The sequence below is a fragment of the Carlito syrichta genome, unplaced genomic scaffold (assembly GCF_000164805.1).
Source record: "Carlito syrichta isolate Samal-C Ts95f unplaced genomic scaffold, Tarsius_syrichta-2.0.1 Scaffold309642, whole genome shotgun sequence".
Lineage (NCBI taxonomy): Eukaryota > Metazoa > Chordata > Mammalia > Primates > Tarsiidae > Carlito > Carlito syrichta.
In genome coordinates, this window is record NW_007253738.1 from 368,620 (window position 1) to 388,239 (window position 19,620).

A 19,620-nucleotide genomic window follows, 5' to 3' on the forward strand; every position below is an offset into this window, starting at 1 on the left:
GCATTGGCTCTGCCTTCATGTGGATCTACTGCCTGCAGCTGGGTGTGGACAGAGCGGAATCAAGGATGACTCCATGACAATTCTCACATGTATCTGAAGTGATCACGTTTATAAAGTTGCTACATGTGAAGTGGGATGAAGATCTGGACTTTTTTATTTTGTCAATTTCTTTAATAGAAAGATGCCTTATAAGACATAGCCAGTGAATTACTGATTACTGATTAAATGACATGGAATACTGTAAAATAGATGAATAAATCCCAGGTTAGCTATAGGAGATCTGGGTTTATTGCAATTTATCACCAACTAATTGGCTGTCGTCAATTTAGAAAATAATTTTGTGTCTTAGCCATTGAAAATAGTAATTGGTTTCAGTAACCACTTCTTGAGCATTCAGTACTAAAGCTGCACCCACACCTTTTGGGTCATTATTTGATCTTTATCTCTGTGAGGTCATGTCTCTCATTTTACAATTGTGGAAGCAGACTCAGCAAGTATAAGCGAGATCTGAAAACCTTAGTTTTCAGTGACTTCTGTTTTCCTTTTCCTTGGGGTGGGGAGAGGTAAATAAGTAGGTATGATTTCGTGTATGTGTGTGATCATACTAGTAATTATGAATAAATAATAGACATTTATTTATAATAAATATCCTAGTCATCTTGTATGTACTTTGTGTTTTCAGATTGAAAATGGAAGAACCCCAAGAGATTTTCTCAACTATTGGTGGTGGTGCAAGTGATATAGTTATGGAAAAATACCTGATTGAATCCAAGGAGTCCGCATCTCATGTTCAACTTGCTTGCAGTGAGCAGTACTGTGCTTTCCCTTTAGATGGGAATAAACTTTGCCTATGGAGTGCCAAGGATCCTTCTCATCAGGTACTTAACAAGTTCTGTGTCCAGCGTCACAAAGGCCTGGCCCTCATCTGTGCATTTCTCTGATGCAGTTTGAGCAGCATTACCCTCTGTGGGTTCAGCTATCAACTGTGGTAGAAAAATGTTGATAACATAAAAACATCATATTAAGTTTTTTTTTTTATTTTTAGAATTAATTCAAGTTTTTTTCAATAAGAACATGATCAAGAAAAGGCTCATCTTGACATAATTGCAACTCCTACATTCACATCTCCAGCTTGACCTTTCTCACTTTTTTGATAAAGTATAAAATACTTAGAAAAAAAGTGTTCCACATATGAGGTGCATGTTGTAATGATTATGACTAAGTGAACACACTGGGTAACTGTCACCCAGGTCATGTTTACTCTAAGTCAATGCCTCTTTCTCTTCCATAAAGATAACACTATCTTGACATCTAATGTTATAGGTTAGTTTTCCTTATGTTTGAACTTTATATAATGGGATCATATGTTATGCATTCTTTTGTGGTGGTTTCTTTGATTAACCATTATTTTGATGAGAATTATCCATGTTGTGAATATGTTACACTTTATTCATTCTTCTGTTGATTGACTTATTGTGTATCCATTTTTTGGCTGTTGTGATCTTTTTTTTTTTTTTTAAGGAATCTCACAGTTGCCCAGGCTGGAGTGCAGTGGCATGCTCATGGCCACCACAGCCTCAACCTGCTGGGCTCAGGTGATTCTTCCGCCTTGGCCTTCCAAGTATCTGGAACCACAGGTGTGTGCCACCATGCCTGACTAATTTTCTTTTTTTAATTTATTATAGATATGTGGTCTTGCCACATTGTCCAGGCTGATCTTTAACCCCTGGACTCAATCAATCTGTCTATGCCTCCCAAAGTGCTGGGGTTACAGGCATGAGCCACCATGCCTGGCTTGGCTGTTACAGTCCTTTATATGTCTTCTGGTGCACACATGTACAATTGCTGAGTTACAGGGGATGCATATATAGTTAACCCTTGAGCAACATAGATTTGAACTGCATGGGTCCACTTATACATGATTTTTTTTCCAACCAAATGCAGATTAAAAATATAGTATTCTTGTGAAGGGATGTGGAATCTGTGTATTTAGAGGGCTGCCTTTTCACATATGTGGGTTCTGCAGGGCCACCTGCAAGACATGAGTGTGCATGGATTTTGATACATGCAGGGACCCTGGAACCAGTCCCCTGCATACACATAGGGACAACTGTATTCAGTAGCCAGTATCAAACAGTTTTCCAAAGTAGTTATGCTGATCTATATTTCTTCAAATGGTGTGTAAGAGTTTCAGTTGGTGCATGTCCTCATCTGATACTTGTTTGTTTCTTTTAACTTTAGCCCTTATGGTGGGGTGCAGTGACACCCTACTAACTCTGCAATTCTGTGGCGATTAATGAAGCTGAGCACCTTCTTGCACATTTATTGGCCAATTAGATACTCTCTTTTTTGATGTATGTGATCAAATATCTTGCTGTTTTCCGATTGGATTATCTATATTTTTTCTATTGATTTGAAGGAGTTATTTAAAGAGCAGAACATTTTATTTTAAAAATTAATTTATTAAAAAATTTTTTATTTTAACATTGTGGGGTACATGTCAGGATTTGCTACATAAGTAGATTGTGTGCAAGTGAGGTTTGGGCATCTAGTGAGCCCTCTCTCCCCTGGTAGTGGACATGGCACCCAGTGGGGAGTTATGCACCCCTTAGCCCCTTCCCCTCCCTCCCCCCTTTAGCAGTGCCCAGCACCAGTTGTTCTTGTCTTTGTGCTCACGTGCCCAATGTTTAGACCCCACTTATGAGTGAAAGCATGCAGTATTCAGTTTTTTGTTTTTGATAGTTAACATAGAATAATGGACTGAAGGAGTTATTTATATTATCAGTGTAAGACTTCTGTCACTTTTTATAAATGATTAGTTTTATAAATGGAATAATACAGTATTTATTCTTTAAAGTTTTAAAAATTGGTACATAATTATTTTACCTAGTTGGGGGGGTACATGTAATATTTTGATACTTGTATAAATGTGTAATGGCCAACTCAAGGTAACTGGGATATCCATCACCTCAGATGTTTCTTTGTGTTGGGAACAATTTTTTTCTAGCTATTTTATTTTTATGTATTATTATTATTATTATTATTGGTAGAGACTGGGGCTTCACTCTACCCAGACTGTAGTACAGTGATATGATCATAGCTCACTGCAGTCTCAGCCCTCCAAGTGACTGGGACTACAGATGCATGCCACCACACCAGGCTGCTTTATTTTTTGTCTTTTATTGTAGACATGGAGGTCTCGATATGTTGCCAAGGATAGTCTTGAACTCCTGGCTTCAAGCAACTCTCCCACCTTGTCCTCCCAAAGTGCAGAGATTACAAGTGTGAGCCACTATGTAAAATAGGTGGCCCTGTTTTAAAATACACAGTACATTGTTGCTAACTATAATTTCCCTACTATACTATTGAATACTAGAACTTATTCCTCTTATCTGTCTTTTTAAATATCTTAACCGACTTCTCTTTATTCCTCATATCTCTTTTCTTCCCAGCCCCCAGTAACTACCATTCTACCTCTACCTGCATGAGATTCACTTTTTTAGTTCGCACATATAAGTGAGAACAGGCAGTATTTGTCTCTGTGCCTGGCTTATTTCAATTAGCACAATGACCTCCAGTTCCATCCATGTTGATGCAAGTGGCAGGATTTCCTCCTCCTCCCTCCACAGCTGCCATCCCCCAACCACCACCCCCTTCACCACCACCACTCCTCCTCCTCCTCCTCTTTTTTTTGGTCAGAGTTTCATTCTGTCACCCAGGCTGGAGTACAATGGTGGCATGATCATGGCTCACTGCAGCAGCTTCAATCTCCTGAGCTCAGGCGATCCTTCTTGTTCAGCTTCGTGAGTAGCTGGAACTCCCATGCCTGGCTTATTTTTTATTTTTTGTAGAGATGAAGTCTTGCTATGTTGCCCAGGTTAGTCTTGAACTCCTGGCTTATTTTTTATTTTTTGTAGAGATGAGGTCTTGCTATGTTGCCCAGCTTAGTCTTGAACTTCTGAGCTCAAGTGATACTCCCACCTCAGCCTCCCATAGTGCTGAGATTATAGACATGTGCCACCACTCCTGGCCAATTTCATTCTTTTTCATGGTGGAATAATTTTCCTTTGTGTATATATACCACATTTTCTGTATCCGTTCATCCATTGCTGAACGCTTAGGTTGATTTCATGCCTTGGTTATAATGACTAGTGCTGCAGTAAACATGGGAATGCGGATATCCCTTTGATAATCTAATTTCCTCTCCTTTGTATACATACACAGCAGTGAGAGTGTTGCATCATATGGAAGCTCTATTTTCAGTTTTTTGAGGACCCATCATACTGTTTTCTATCATGGCTTTACATTCTCAACAGTGTAAGAGTGTTTCCCTTTCTCTGCATCCTCACCAGCATGTTATTGTTTATCTTTTTGATAAACAGTCTGCTTGTATTGAGATGATCATATGGTTTTTGTCCTTGATTCTCTTGGTGTGATCTATCATGGTTATTGATTTACATATGTTTATCTGTCCTTGCCTTCCTGGGATACATCCCATTTGACCTTGTCATATTATCTTTATGATATGTTGCTGGATTTGCCATTCTGACTGGGGTGAGATGATATCTCATTATGGTTTTGATTTGTATTTCCTTGATGATTAGTGGTGTCAAGCGTTTTTTTCATATATTTGTTGACTGTCTATTTTCTTTTAAGAAGTGTCTGTTCAGATTATTTACCCATTTTTAATTGGATTGTTTTCGCTATTGAGATGTTAGAGTCCTTGTATATTCTGGATATTAATCCCCTATTGGATAAGTAGTTTGCAAATATATATTTTCTTCCATTCTATATATTATCTTTCCACATTGTTATTGCCTTTATCGAGCAGGTGTTTTTTTGTTTGATACAATTCCATTTGTTTAGGTTTTTCTTTCGTTGTGTATTCTTTTGAGGTCTTGTTAATTAAATATTTTTCTAGACAAAGGTCTTGAAGCATTTCCTTATGTTTTCTTCTAGTAGTTTTTCTTGTTATTCTTATCAGTAGTGTTGGTACAGATGCACTATCCTGCCATTACCAGAAGTGGAACTCTCCAGTGATTTCCCTCATATCAAACTATCTGTTGTCTACTTAAGTGTCACTGTGTAAGCATCTCAGCTTACCATGTGCCAAAAAAGCCATGATCTATCCCAATCCCGTCCCCTCTTCCCTTTGTCTTTTTTTTTTGAAGTAGCTTGAAATTTTATTTAAAATTTGAAATACATACAATATCTAACCCTGGATTAATATACTTTATCATAAATATAGAAGTAAAAAGAAGTATCCTTAACTTAGAATAAGTGCAAAGTTTATACTACAATATCATCAAGACAAAACATGTTTTATGGTTTCTTGTTGTGCAGCTGATAATAAGACCATGCCAGGAGCCCACCCCAAGCAAATGTCTGTCTGCCTGTGAATGAAGTTGAGCTGTGGCCACACACAATTTCATGGGAGCAAACATGCAAGGCTGAATGCAGAAAAAAAGCAGTTCATCCTTTCTTTTTAAAAAAATTTTTTACTTTAAATATGTGAGGTACGATTCAGGGTTAGGTATACATTATGCAGGTACCCTTGATGATGTGTGCCCCCCCTCCCCTGGCAGTGTGGTTTTGAGTTGCATTTCTTTGATAACTAGTGAGGCTGAGCATATTTTCATGTATTTGTTGGCCGCTCATTTGTCTTTTGAGAAGTGTCTATTCATATCTTTTATCCACTTTGTAATGGGGCTGTCCCCCCACCCCGGCACATTTGAGTTCCTTGTAGATCCTAGATTTTAGGGTTTTGTCAGATATGCAGTTAGCAAATATATTTTCCCGGTCTGTGGGCTTTCTCACCTAGATGTTCAAGGGTTTTATCAAAAAGTTGTGCTTGATTTAATCAAAAGCCTTTCTCCCTGCTCTCTTGATGTTTTCTTTGGCTTTGCAGAAGCTTATCAGTTTGATGAGGTCCCACTTGTCTATGGGTACTTGGAGCATGGGTACTTGGGGTTTTGATCAGAAATGGTGGCCAGTTAAAATTTCCATATGGGTGTCTCCTGCATTTCTTAAGGTTCTTATAGTTTGAGGTTTTACATTTAGGTCTTTGATCTTTTAGAGTTGATTTTTGTGTATAGGGATAGGTAGGAGTCTTGTTTTAATTTTCTGCATGTGGTCAGCCAATTTTCCCAGCACCATTTACTGAATAGGTTCTCCTCTCCCCAATGGTCGATAGTGGAGGTTTTGTTGAAGATGAGTTGGTTGAGAAATTGAGGCTTTGCTTCTGGAATCTCTATCCTGTTCCTTAGGTCTATATGCCTGTTCTTGTACCAATACCAAGCTGTTTTGTTTATTGTTGCTTTATAGTAAGGCTGGGGCTTGGTGTGGTGGCTCAAGCCTGTAATTCTAGCACTTTGGGAGGCCGAGGTGAGGGGATTGCCTGAGCCCAGAGGTTCAAGAACAGCCTGGGCACTTTGGTGAGACCTCATCTCTACAATAAAAAAATTAGCCGAGTGTATAGCGCGTGCCTATACTTCCAGCTACTTGGAAGGCCAAGGCGGTAGGATTGCCTGAGCCCAGCGGGTTGATGCTAGGGTGACTGTAAGCATGCCCCTGCCCTCCAGCTTGGGTGACAGAGTGAGATTCCAACTCAAAAATGAAATGAAATGAAATGAAAAAAAAAAGGCTTAAAATCTGGGAGTGTGATGGCTCTCTCTTAGTTTTTTTTGCTGAGGATTGTTTTTGCTATTTGTGGTCGTTTATATTTCCATATGAATTCCTGTATTATCGTTTCCAGGTCTGAGAAGAATTCTGCTGGTAATTTAACGGGTATTGTATTAAATCTCTAGATTGTCTTGGGTAGGATAGGTATCTTAACAGTGTTTATTCTTTCAATCCATGAACATGGAATCTTTTTCCATTTGTGTCATCTTTGATTTCTTTGAGCAGTGTTTTGTAGTTTTCTTTGTAAGATCTTTGTCTTCTCTGGTTAGGAAGATGCCAAGGTATTTCTTTTTGTGTGTGTGTCTGTTGTGAATGGGATTGTGCTTTTTATTTGGGTTTCTGTTTGTTTATTGTTGGTATATAGGAATGCGACTAACTTTTGCACATTTGTTTTATATCCTGAGACTTTGCCAAAGTCCTTTATCAGTGCAAGGAGGTTTTTGACAGATTCTCTTGGATTTTCAAGGTATAAAATCATGCTGTCTGCAAAGAGGGATAGCTTAACTTCCTCTTTTATTACTGATTTCCTTCTCTTGTCTGATTGCTCTAGCTAGGACTTCAAATACTATGTTGAACAGGAGGTGTGAGAGTGGTCATCCTTATCTTATTCCAGTTTTCAGGGGAAATGGTTTCCATTTGTATATTTAGCAATATGTTGACTGTGCATTTATCGTAGACGGCTCTTACTATTTTGAGGTATGTTCCGTCTACACCTAGATGTTCAAGGGTTTTATCAAAAAGTTGTGCTTGATTTTATCAAAAGCCTTTTCTCCATCTAATGATATAATCATGTGGTTTTCATTTTTACATCTGTTGATGTATTTAATTACGTTTATGGTCTTGTGGATGTTAAACCAGCCTTCTGGGGATGAAGCCTACTTGGTCATGGTGGATTATTTTTGAGATGTGTTGTTGGATCCGGTTTGCTAGAATCTTGCTGAGATTTTTAGCATCTAGGTTCATCAAGGATATTGGCCTGTAGTTCTCTTTTTTTGTTGGATCTTTACCCAGTTTGGGTATCAATGTGATATTAACCTCATAAGATGATTTGGGGAGAGTTCTGTCTTTCTCAATTGCCTGGAATGCTTTCAATAGGATTGGTATCAACTCCTTGTATATTTTGTAGAATTCTGCTGTAAAGTCATCTGGTCCAAGGCTTTTTTTTGCAGGTAATTTTCTTATGACATAGTCAATTTCCTGGATTGTTACTGGTCTATTTAGGGTCTTGTTTTCTTCTTATTTCAGCCTGGGGAGGTTGTGTGATGTCAGAAAGTTCTCCATTTCATTATGGTTTTTGAGTTTGTTTCCATATAGGTGTATATAGTAATCTTTTATAACTTTTTGTATTTCTTCAGGGTCAGTTGTGACTTCACCTTTTGCATTTCTGATTGTATTTGGGCTTTTTCTCTCTTTTTCTTGGTTAGTCTAACTAGGGGTCCATCAATCTTGTTTATCCTTTAAAAAAACCCAGCTTTTGGTTTCATTGACTTTTTTGTATTATATTTTTGTCTTCTATTTCCCAAATTTGGGTTTTGTTTTTTTTTTTTGAGTTGGATTCTCACTCGGTCGCCCAGACTGGAGTGCAGTGGCCGCTCCCGGTCACCGCAGCCTCGCCTGCTGGGCTCTGGCGATCCTTCCGCCTCTGCCTTCCGAGTAGCTAGAATTACAGGCATGCACTACCATGCCCGGCTGATTTTTTGATTTATTGTAGAGATGAGGTCTCACCTGCCCAGGCGGGTCTCGAACCCGCGGGCTCAGGCAATCCACTCACCTCAGCCTCCCAAAGGCGCGGGATTATAGGCTGAGCCACCAAGCCCGGCTTAAATTTGGGTTTTTATTTTGGTGGTCTGGATTCTTCTGCTGAACTTAGAGTTTTTGTGGTCTTGCTTTTCTAGCTTCCTTAGGTGATTTGTTAGGCTGTTAACTTGTGATCTTTCCATTTCTTCATGTGTGTTTGTAGAGATATGAATTCTCTTCTTAGGACTGCTTTCATGGCATTTCAGGGATTTTGGTAAGATGTTTCTTTGTTTTCATTTGTTACCAGATATCTTTTAATCTCTGTTTTGATTTCTTTGTTGACCCATAAGTTGTTTAGCATCATGGTGTTTAGTGTCTAAGTCTTTGTGGGTTTGGGAAACTTTGTTGGTGTGATATTTATTTTATTCCACTGTGGTCTGAGAAGGTGCATGGCAGAATTTTAGTCTTAGGGAATTTGTTTATGGTTGATTTATGGCCAAGGATGTGGTTGATCTTAGAGTACATTGATGAGTAGAATGTATATTCCTTGGTTGTTGGGTGAAGTGTTCTGTAGGTATCAATGAAGTCCATTTGGTCAAGCATCACGTTGAGGTTCTGGATCTCCTTGTTGACTTTTTGTCTTGATGATCTGTCTAGGGTTGTTAGTAGGGTGTTTAATCCCCCGACTGTGATAGTGTTAGAGTCAATATCTTTTTAAAAATTTACCTAGAAGCTGCTTTATGAAAATTGGTTCTCCTATGTTGGGTGCATATTATGTTTAGGATGGATATTTCTTGTTGATGGATTGAACCTTTTATCATTATGTAGTGACCTTCCATATCTTTTAAAAATTTTGGTAGCATAAAGGTTATTTTGTCTAATATTAAGATTGCAACTCTTGCTTTCTTTTGTGTTCTGTTTGCCTGAAATTTTTTTTCTCAACTTCTTACTTTGAGTCTGTGAATGTCCGTTCTGATGAGATGAGTTTCTTGGAGACAATATATTGTTGCCTCATGATATTTTATCCAATTTGCCATTCTATGTCTTTTCAGTGGTGCATTTAGTCCACTCACATTTAGGCTAATTTTGAGATGTAAGGGTTTATCCCTGTCATGAGGTTCTTACAGAATTTGTTGTTGTTGTTGCTGTTTGTTTGTTGTCGTGTTTCTTTTGATTTTGGGGTTGATTCATGTGTTTTCAATATTTTCCCTGCATTCTTAGGAAGGGCGTTATCAGTCTTTTTTTCCTTTCTTCTGTGTTAAATATTTTCTTAAATGTTTCTTGTAGAGCTGGTCTGGAGGCAGCGTAAACTCTTAGGGATTGAATGTCTGGTAAGGATTTTAATTCTCCATCAGTAATGAAACGTAACTTAGCTGGGTGGGTAATTCTTGGTTGAAATTGTGTAGCTTTGAGGCCTTTGGAGATTGGCCTCCAGTGTTTCTGTAGTCTCAAGTGGTTCTGTAGATAAGCCTGTTGCTATTCTAACTGGTCTTTCCTGGTAGGTAGTCTGACCTTTCTCTCTCGCTGCTTTTAGGATTTTTTCTTTATACCTACTTTGTGTAGGCAAATTACTATTTATCTAGGAGTTGGTCTTCTCATTTGTTGTCTTGCAAGAGTTCTCTGAATCTCTTGTGTTGGAATGGTTGCATCACTGATGAGATGAGGGAAGTTTTCTTGGATGATTTCATGGAATGTTTTTTCCTGGGTGGTCTCTGTCTCTCTATCTGCCTCAGGGATTCCGATTAATCTTAGGTTTGGCCTCTTGAAATCATTGCTCATCTCTTGGAGGTTTTTTTTTTTTTCTTATTCTGTCTTTTAAAGCTTTTTTTCAGCTGGGCTTGGTGGCTCAGCCTGTAATCCCACGCCTTTGGGAGGTTGAGATGAGTGGATTGCCTGAGCCTGCGGGTTAGAGACCCACCTGGGCAACTTGGCGAGACCTCATCTCCACAATAAATCAAAAAAATTAGCCAGGCGTGGTAGCACACACCTGTAATTCTAGCTACTCGGAAGGCTGAGGCAGAAGGATCGCCGGAGCCCAGCAGATCGAGGCTGCAGTGACTGGGAGCGGCCACTGCACTCCAGTCTGGGTGACAGAGTGAGACTCCAACTCAAAAAATAAAAAATAAAAAAAATAAAAATAAAGCTTTTTTTCTTTTCTTTTCTTTTCTTTTTTTTCAGTTGAAGTCTCACTTCGTCGCCTAGGCTAGAATGCAGTGGCATGCTCATGGCCATCCACCATCGACCTGCTAGGCTCTGACGATCCTTCTGTCTCAGCCTTCCAAGTAGCTGGAACTACAGGCAAGCGCTACCATGCCCAGCTAATTTTTTGATGAGATCTTACCATGGTGCTCAGTCTGGTCTCGAACCCGCAGACTCAGACAATCCTCTCATTTTAACCTACCAAAGTGCTGGGATTACAGGCTTGAGCCACCACACCCGGCCCTTTTCTGTGTTTTTAACAGTTTGGGTTAGTTCCATATTTTGGTCCTTAAGCTCTGAGATTCTTTCTTCTGCTTGATTAATTCTGCTTTCCATGCCTGTCAGTTTGTTATTTATTTTCTTCACTGTATTCTTTATTACTGTTATCTCAGTTATCAATTCCTTCATTATTTCCTCTTGTCTCTCCTCATTTCTGTTTAGTCTCTTTATTAATATCTTGATTTCTGGGTTTGTGGTTTGAGAGCAATCAGTCTGGGTGTTCTTCATTGTTTGAGTTCCAAAGTCTGTATTCTCAGTGGCTGACCTCCCAGGGGTCTATGTGAGACCTGTATTCTTCCTTTGGTTTTTCTTCATGTGTGTAGATTTTTCTACCCCTCTCCCCCTTTTAAAATTCTTTTGTTCTGTGATGGGGGTAGCTTTTATTTCTGTTTGCTCAATCTCTTATTCTTCCTTATATAGATCCTCTGGCTATGTTCAATTCTGAAGCTGGACTGGGGGTGGGGTCTGTACTTTGTGCAGTTTTGAGGTTTAATTGAGGGGGGAGCTGTGATTCAGAAAGTATCTACAGATCTCAGTATCCGCTGACAGGTGTGTGGGTCCCCTGGAACCCACTTCCCACTGCCTAACAATCTGTGTAAGCACTAGGGGTTTATGTTTTCCCCTTGAAAGCAAAATGAGGTAAGAAAAAAGAAAAAAATGGAAAAAGGAAGGAGGAAGATAAGAGGAAGGTCGAGAGAGAGGAAGAGAGAAAAAAAAGACAGGTGTACCAACTGACAAACGAACAGAGAAACAAATACAGAAAAGATAAACAGAAACATACAGACAATCATACAGACACACAAACTGAATTACAAAAACCTCCATTGACGTACTCTCCCTCAAAAATACCCATACACAAACAGGAAATCTAAAAAAAAGCATTAAAATAGCAGAAACAGCCGGACTCGGAGGCTCAACCTGTAATCCCGTGCCTCTGGGAGGCTGAGGTGAGTGGATTGCCTGAGCCCGCGGGTTCGAGACCTGTGTGGACAGCGAGACCTCATCTCTACAATAAATCAAAAAATCAGCCGGGCTCGGTGGCTCAGCCTGTAATCCCGTGCCTTTGGGAGGCTGAGGTGAGTGGATTGCCTGAGCCCATGGGTTTGAGACCCGCCTGGACAGGCGAGACCTCATCTCTACAATAAATCAAAAATCAGCTGGGCGTGGTAGCGCATGCCTGTAATTCCGGCTACTCGGAAGGCTGAGGCGGAAGGATCGCTGGAGCCCAGCAGGTCGAGGCTGCGGTGGCCGGGAGTGGCCACTGTACTCCAGTCTGGGCGACAGAGTGAGACTCCAACTCAAAAAATATATAAATAAAAAATAAAAAAAATCAGCCGGGCGTGGTAGCGCATGCCTGTAATTCCGGCTACTTGGAAGACTGAGGCGGAAGGATCACCGGCGACCAGCAGGTCGAGGCTGCGGTGGCCGGGAGTGGCCACTGCACTCCAGTCTGGGTGACAAAGTGAGACTCCAACTCAAAAAAAAAAAATAAATAACAGAAACAAAGCAAGTATGAAAACGTAATCAAAAGCAGAAAGAAAGAAGAGAAAAAACCTAAAACAAAAAACAAGCAAAGACGAACAAACAAACAAAAACCCAAAAGTTGCTCTGCTACCATTCCTATAAATACAACTTGCTTTCAACTGGCACCACTGTGTTAAGGAGCGGCTCTGGTCCCAGCCCCTTCCCTCTGCTCTCAGCGCAGGTTGATAGGTTTGCTCACAGTGTGGGGTCAGATGCTTCATGGACTACTATGGGTGGAGGGTGTATCAGATCTGGACTCACCCGGCTTACCGCTGCTGTCAAGTCTCCCACTCAGATTTTACGTGCCTGTGCCTGTTCCAGCATGGGGGGAGGGGCGTCTCTCTCTCCGAGTTTGATGAGTGATAACCTCTAGGTCCCAGGTTGGTGGGTGGACGGTGCTGGGCAGGGCGATGCAGTCTCTGCCTGGTCCTGGGACAGAGAAAATGGCGCCAGTTGGTGTTTCTTCATCGGTGGCGGGGCTCCTTTCCAGCCTTCCACAGCCTGCTCTCTCCACAGATCCTGGGGCTCATGTCACTCTGCTGTCACAAACGATGGTGGGGATCGGGTGCCAGGTGGTGAGGATCAGCTGCTTTCCGCTGCCTTTTCTCAGGAGATCCTTGAGAACAGCCGATAATCCTGCATGCTGGGGACTCCAATCTCAGGGAAGTGGGGGTTGCAGTTACCTCCGGAGGAGAGCCCTGAGTGCATGAACCCCAGTCTCCCCTCAGGGGGACTTTCACTTAGCCATGGCACACACCCATTCATGCAGAGAGTCTTTATGGACACTTGCTTTTGTGGAGACTCTCAAAGTCGGACCTGTTCCATTGCCATCTTGACTGGAAGCCCCTTTTTCTTTTTTCTTGTGCCAGCATTCTCTCAGGATTCAGTCTCTAACCCTGATTCCCTTTGCTTTTGTTCTTTCCTCCATCCCTCTGTGTCCATTGGTCATGGAGTCTTCATCTCAACATCTCTCTCCATCCCATCCCTGAATCCTCTCCTCCTCTTGTCCACTCCTCCTTCTCAGTTTTCAGCTCAGCAGGTACCCTCTGGCATGTAGTAGAGACATGGTATGTATTTGTTTAATTAATATGTAATGAAGAAATGGAAGAATGAGATAACTGCATCATTTTATTAGTATAATATTGAGTAGCAAGGAAATGGTTAACTTGAAAGAATAATTTAGCAGTACATAAGTTGGAATTTTAATGAATGAAATAAAAATGAATATACAAAATAAATATGCTTGAGAAATGCAATCTTAACTTTTTAGGTTTGAAGTTATGCTGTTTTATTTTTTATTTTTTGGATGGAGTTCTTTATTTCCATTTTCTCTAAATATGCTTTCTTAAGTCTGTCCAGTTCCATTGCTTTTTTTTTTTTTTTTTTTTTTTTTTACTTTTATTCATTTTTATTTACTTTTAGCCCTTGCATTTTTAAAAAAAATTTTATTTATTCTATCCAAAAATTCTCTGATGTCTGTAAGTACCTTCTGGATACTGTTGTTCTGGAGGTAGCCATTGTTTGTGCTCCTCTAGCTGTTCTTTCAGGCACTGACGCTGTTGGGACTCTAAAGGTTGCCAGTGATTTTTCATTGGTTTTTCTTCATTTATAGCTGTTATCTTTCTCTTTAATTCTGTTACTCAGTGGGAAATGGAAAAGCAATCATTTCTGAGATTTGCTCTACCTTCCATCCTTCCTTGAGTTGGGGCTCTGGGTTTATTCAGTTATGAAATAGGGCTGGGGGTGGGGTGTTGTATAATCTCTTTACAATTTTGAGCACTTACTGAAAGGTGGGGGAGGGGATGCAAGAATTTAGAACATACTGACAGGTCACAATGCTTGCTATCTGATAAACGGGCCAGCTAGTGCTTGCTCTCCATCTCCACACAATATGACCTTATGATGAGTTTGCTTGTGTAGCCCCTGAGTCCAAGATAGAGTATAAGAGAGAAAAGAGAGGGAAGGAGAGAGAAAAAAGGGAAAGAAGAAGAAAGAGAAAAAAAGAGAACGAACAAAGAAAAAGGAAGAAAGAAAAGAGAAAACCAACCAACAGACAAAGCAACAAATGGGACAATTAAACAAAAAAAGAAAACAACAAAAGCCAAAACCAAAACCCAGAAAACCTACTGATAAAGATTTCTCAGCTTAAGCATATTTCTTTGGTTGTGAAGGGAGCTCCCTCTTATAGCGGGCTCTGCAGCTGTAGGTCTATTACTGCAGGTTCCCTGTTTGTTGCTGAAACTTGAGATGTTAGAATTTCACCCCCTGCTGCCTGCAATTGATTCAGCATTTCTTGGGCTCTCTCTCTCTCCATTCCTTCCTCTCCCAGCATGGTCACAGCTCCCACAGCGTGCAGCTGGTGGTGGGGGAGTGGGGCCTCTGGCTTCTGCTCTACCGTCCTGATCTCTTTCACTTGTTGCTAGGGGTGGTGGTGGTGGAGTCAGCTAGGTACTCACCTTCTCTGTCTGATCCACTGTATATATGTATCGTCCAGCGGTTGGCTCACGGCAGGGAGTGGATCATCTGGGACTTCACATCTGCTGTTACCTACCAGAGCTTGTGCACTGTGGGCAATGCTCTCTGAGTTCTTAAAGAGCAGCCTCAAAGCAATGAGGAGATCACCTCTTCAGATGCAGGTCTGCTGTTCCACGGAGGCCACCCTGGAGCATTTCTCTGCCCAGTCTTTAGAGTGGCTGCTCAGTTTCTCTATGGACTGCTGTTTCTGCCACAAACAGGGTTGGGAAAGGTAGCTCTCGTTCCAGCAAGTACCACAGTCTCTGGATCTCAGGTCCCAGTGGCAGGGCCTTGCAGTCTAGCCTGGTGCTGGAGGCAGTGGCAGTGAGTTCAGGTTTGGGGTGACCTCTCCCCGCTGCTTCTTTGGGACTCTGCTCTGGCTCCCTTTGTGGCCCTTAGTGCCAGTGTCTGGCCTGGCGCTGCTGTGGTGGGAATGGCAGTTGCTCTGGCAGCTTCTTCCCGGGAAACACTTTGTTGATTTTAGAAAATAGCATTCAGCTTCTATTCTCCAGGAAGTGCTGGGGTCTAAACAGAGTGACTGCAGCACTAACTGCTTCACCAGGAGTGCCCTGGCCACTTGTTCCCAAGTCCATACACAGTCAGCCACTCACATGCCCACTTACATGCCCACTTACACACAGATACACATGCCAATTAGTCCATACACTCACTCACTCATACAGAGACTCATGCAGTCTGACTGGCTATGCCACCATCTTCCTGGAACCCTCTCTCTGTTATTTTTTAAGTGTTATCTTTATATGCTGATATTTTTGGTTTTTTAATAACTTTCTCAGCTGCTGATCCTACAAGGACATCATCAGTCAATTACTGCTGTGGCTTTTGGAAATAAGGTGACTCCACTTCTAATCTGTTCTGCATCACAGGATTATATTATAATGTGGAACCTGGATGAATGTAGAGAGAAAGCACTTCAAGGTAAATGAAAATTTAATACATATTTTAAGAATGTATAAAGGTAATGACTCATTCTTCAATATGCTTGGTAACATAGGGAGCTTCCCTTAACCTTGAAACCAGACATCCACACTGGGCACTTCGTATAGGAAGCATACCATTCCATTCAGACTTAACACCTTTGTTGTGTGTTGAGCTGATATTATAGGCGCATTTGTTTTAATCTTATGTAGTTTCTTATTTTAAAAACTGAATTTTGTGTCAATTTGAAGACATGTAGGCAAATTGAAATATTATTTTCAGTCCAGCAAATGTTTCTTGAGCACCAATAATAATTTTAGGCTGGAGATACAGTGGTGAATAAGAAGGCCAAGCCTTGTGTAATTTTTGGCAGGGTATGAGACAGATAAAAATATGTATGCAGGTGATTAAATGGTTATAAATTGTGGGAAGTGCAGCAGAGAAAGAAAATGAGATGTTGCCAGAGAACATGGGCAGGAAGCACCTTGTATAGTGTGATCTTGGGTAGGGGGGATTCAGGCTGAAGATGAAAAGGGCCTGGATGTGGATGGGGGGCTTGTGCTTTAGGCAGAGGGACCCGAATGTACCAAGGCTGTGGGTGTGAAGAGCTGGGATGTGCCTGCATGGTTGGAGTGTGGTGATATTGACAATTTGTAGGATTATGCTAAAAAACAAATGTAAACTGACTATAAATTTGTGTGATAGTTTATGTCTCACCTTTGTCTAGTTTGTAGTATGACCATTCCCGGTATTAGTGTGTCACTGTAAACATGCACAGATGTGTACATACACGTGAACATACATGAACAAACACAAATGCGTATAGTGTCTGCATACTGGTTATGTGCTTCCCATCAAAACCTTTGTTAATAGACAGCCCTCCTTGTAATGTTACTCCCAGAGTTTGTTTTTAAGTTGCTCTTTGGAGCCTCAGGTGGATTTCTTCTTTTGTTTCTGTTTTTGTTTTTGTTCTTGAGTTGGAGTCTCGCTTTGTCACCCAGACTGGAGTGCGGTGGTCGTTCCCGGCCACCGCAGCCTCAACCTGCTGGGCTCCGGCAATCCTTCTGCCTCAGCCTTCTAGTAGCTGGAACTACAGGTACGCGCTACCACTCCCAGCTAATTTTTGATTTATTGTAGAGAGTAGGTCTCACCAAGTTGTCCAGGCGGCTCTTGAACCCGCGGACTCAGGCAATACACTCACCTAAGCTTCCCAAAGGCACGGGATTACAGACTGAGCCACCGAGCCCGGCTGTTTTTGTTTTTTTGAGTTGGGGTTTCATTCTGTTGCCCAGGCTGGAATACAGTGGCATGATCACAGCTCACTGGAGCCTCAGCCTCCTGGTCTCAGGCGATCCTTTCGCCTCAGCCTCCTGAGTAGCTGGAACTACAGGCATGTGCCACCACATACAGCTAATTTTTTGAATTTTTTTATAGAGACGAGGTTTGGCTATGTTACCTAGGCTGGTCTCAATTTCCTGGGCTCAAGCAGTCCTCCTGCCTTGGCCTCCCAAAGTGCTGGGATTATAGGTGTGAGCCACTGCGCCCGGCCTTATTTATTTTGTTAACTGGTGTCTAACTGTGTTTTTCTCCCATGTCCGAATGTAAGTTCTCCACAAAGGCAGAAGTTTCTTTCTGTTAAGTGGTGGATATGGTACAGATTTTTCAGGTCAGCCTGGGCTTCAAGAGTGTCAGCTCAGTGGGTTGGTCAACCAAGCCCCAGAGAGGGTCGTCTTGAGGGGCTGGTAAGCCTAGCCCTGGAAGGGTTGGCTCTGATGGGCTGGAAAGCCAGGCCCTGAGAGTGCTGCTGGTTTGGTGGACTGGCAAGCCTAGCCCCCAGAGTGTCTTAGCTTTGGAGTCTCGCTGTCTTCTGGCAGTTCTCCTGATTCAGCCAGCTCCATTGGCTGGCAAGGCAGCCTCTGGGGTGCACATCTGTTGGGTTCCGACGCTTTTCTGCAGCTCTTCAGGTCGCTGTTCTTCAGGTCACAACTCTTTGGTTGAGGTTCTTGTCTCATGCCCAGGAAGAATGAGGGACACAGACAGCCAGAAAGTGAGAAAGTAGGGTTTATTGATAGGACAGAAAAGCTCCCACAGTGGGAGGGGACTAGAAGGGGTTGCTGATTTGGAGCTGAAACCTGGTGCTTATATAGACTGAGCTGATTGGCTAGCACTAGCTTTGAGCTGATTGGTTGGCACTAGCTGTTCAGAATGGTCAGTACTGAGGACCAATCAGCAGGAGGTAGGGGCTAGTGGTGAGCTGATTGGTCAGTATTTGGCAGTGAGCTGATTGGTTGTTTTTCGACCCCAGCAGTGAATACTTAAGCTCTAGCTTGAAAGCCTGGCAAGGAGCTTGTTTACCAGTGCTAAGCCTGAGAGGCCTGCCAGAAGTTTGATATATTGTTATCAGAGGATGTGCCTGTCTGTCTGCCTAGCCTTTCTCTAGCTATCTCCTGTCTCAGATATACCCCTAGTTCCTAGAAGTAGGCTGGCAGAAGGTAGACTTTTTCTAACTATTCAGTGAGTGTGTCACTGCAGTGAATCTTGCCAGGGGGCCCTTATGACATGTGCACCTTGCCTTTCTGTAAGGTCTGGGTCGGGCTATAGGACGTGTCCATGAGTCTTTCTGTAGGCTCTAGTCAGTCTATTGGATGTGTCTTTCTGGCTGGAGGATATGTGTACACATGTCTTTCTGTAGGCTCTGAGATGAGTTGTAGCATGTGTATACTTGTGTCTTTTTGTAGGTTGTGCTTTTGGCTGTTGGACATAAGAACTCATATCTTTCTGCAGGCTCTGGGCAGGCTGTAGGACTTGTGAACGTGTTTTCCTATCTGCTGTGCTTCGGACCAGTATGTGTGCATGTGTGACTTTTTGTAGGCTCTTAGTTGGGCGGCATTGTGAATGTGTGTCTTCCTGTAGGTGCTGAATTGAGGTGTAGGTCTTATGTACACATGGCTTTCTCTTTGCTCTTGTTGGGCAGTAGTTAATGTGTGCTTTCTTGGAGTCCTTGGATTGGGTTGTTGGTCGTATGTGTGTCTTTCTATGGGCTCTGGGTCACACTATAGGATGTGTACACACGTGTCTTTCTGTAGGCTGTGGTTGGGCTGTTGGTTGTGAGTACATGTGTCTTTCTGTGGGCTGTGGGTTGCACTGTAGGATGTGTGCATGTGTATCTTTTTTGTGTTCTTGGTCAGGCTGATACAGCATCTTGCCTGTGACATGCTGGTCTGCCCTTCTAGGCCAACATGTTCTTTCTTGCGTGTGTGTGAGGTGCTGGGAGTGGCTTTACTGGAAGCTGCATGCCATCTGCCCACCTATCACATCTCATCCTTGTGGTTGAGGACCTACAGGCTGCTTGATGTCTGAAGTTGAGAAGAGCCTAGAGGCCTAAGCTCAGATGGGCACCTGTTCCCTTGTGTCCACTTGACATTGGCCAAAGCAGGTGGTAGGGCTAAGCCCGCACCTGGGGGTGGACTTGGGGAGGAGGTTTGGGCTGCAATTTCATGTGTATGACCCTCCCCAGGCAGGGGCTGGTACACACACTCCCTAGAGGGGGGCCTGATCTTCTTGACCAGGGGTCCTCAAACTACGGCCCGCGGGCCACATGCGGCCCGCCGAGGACATTTATCCGGCCCGCTGGGTGTTTTTGCCACCTTAACTTGTTACGACTAGCAGTGACAAATATGGAACCGAACATTGACCATCTCATTAGCCAACAGCAGGCCCATAGTTCCCACTGAAATACTGGTAAGT

The 19,620-nt window shown here is 42.2% G+C and overlaps 1 protein-coding gene across 1 annotated transcript in view; it reads left to right on the forward strand.

Moving 5' to 3' along the window:
* The first annotated feature begins 689 nt into the window (after positions 1-689).
* Positions 690-19,620, forward strand: part of WDR27 (WD repeat domain 27) — a 181,434-nt gene continuing 162,503 nt past the window's right edge. The window contains exons 1-2 of the mRNA XM_008067492.1: positions 690-878; positions 15,732-15,873. Of these exons, the coding sequence (XP_008065683.1) occupies positions 690-878; positions 15,732-15,873 (331 nt within the window). The remainder of the gene's footprint in view (positions 879-15,731; positions 15,874-19,620) is intronic.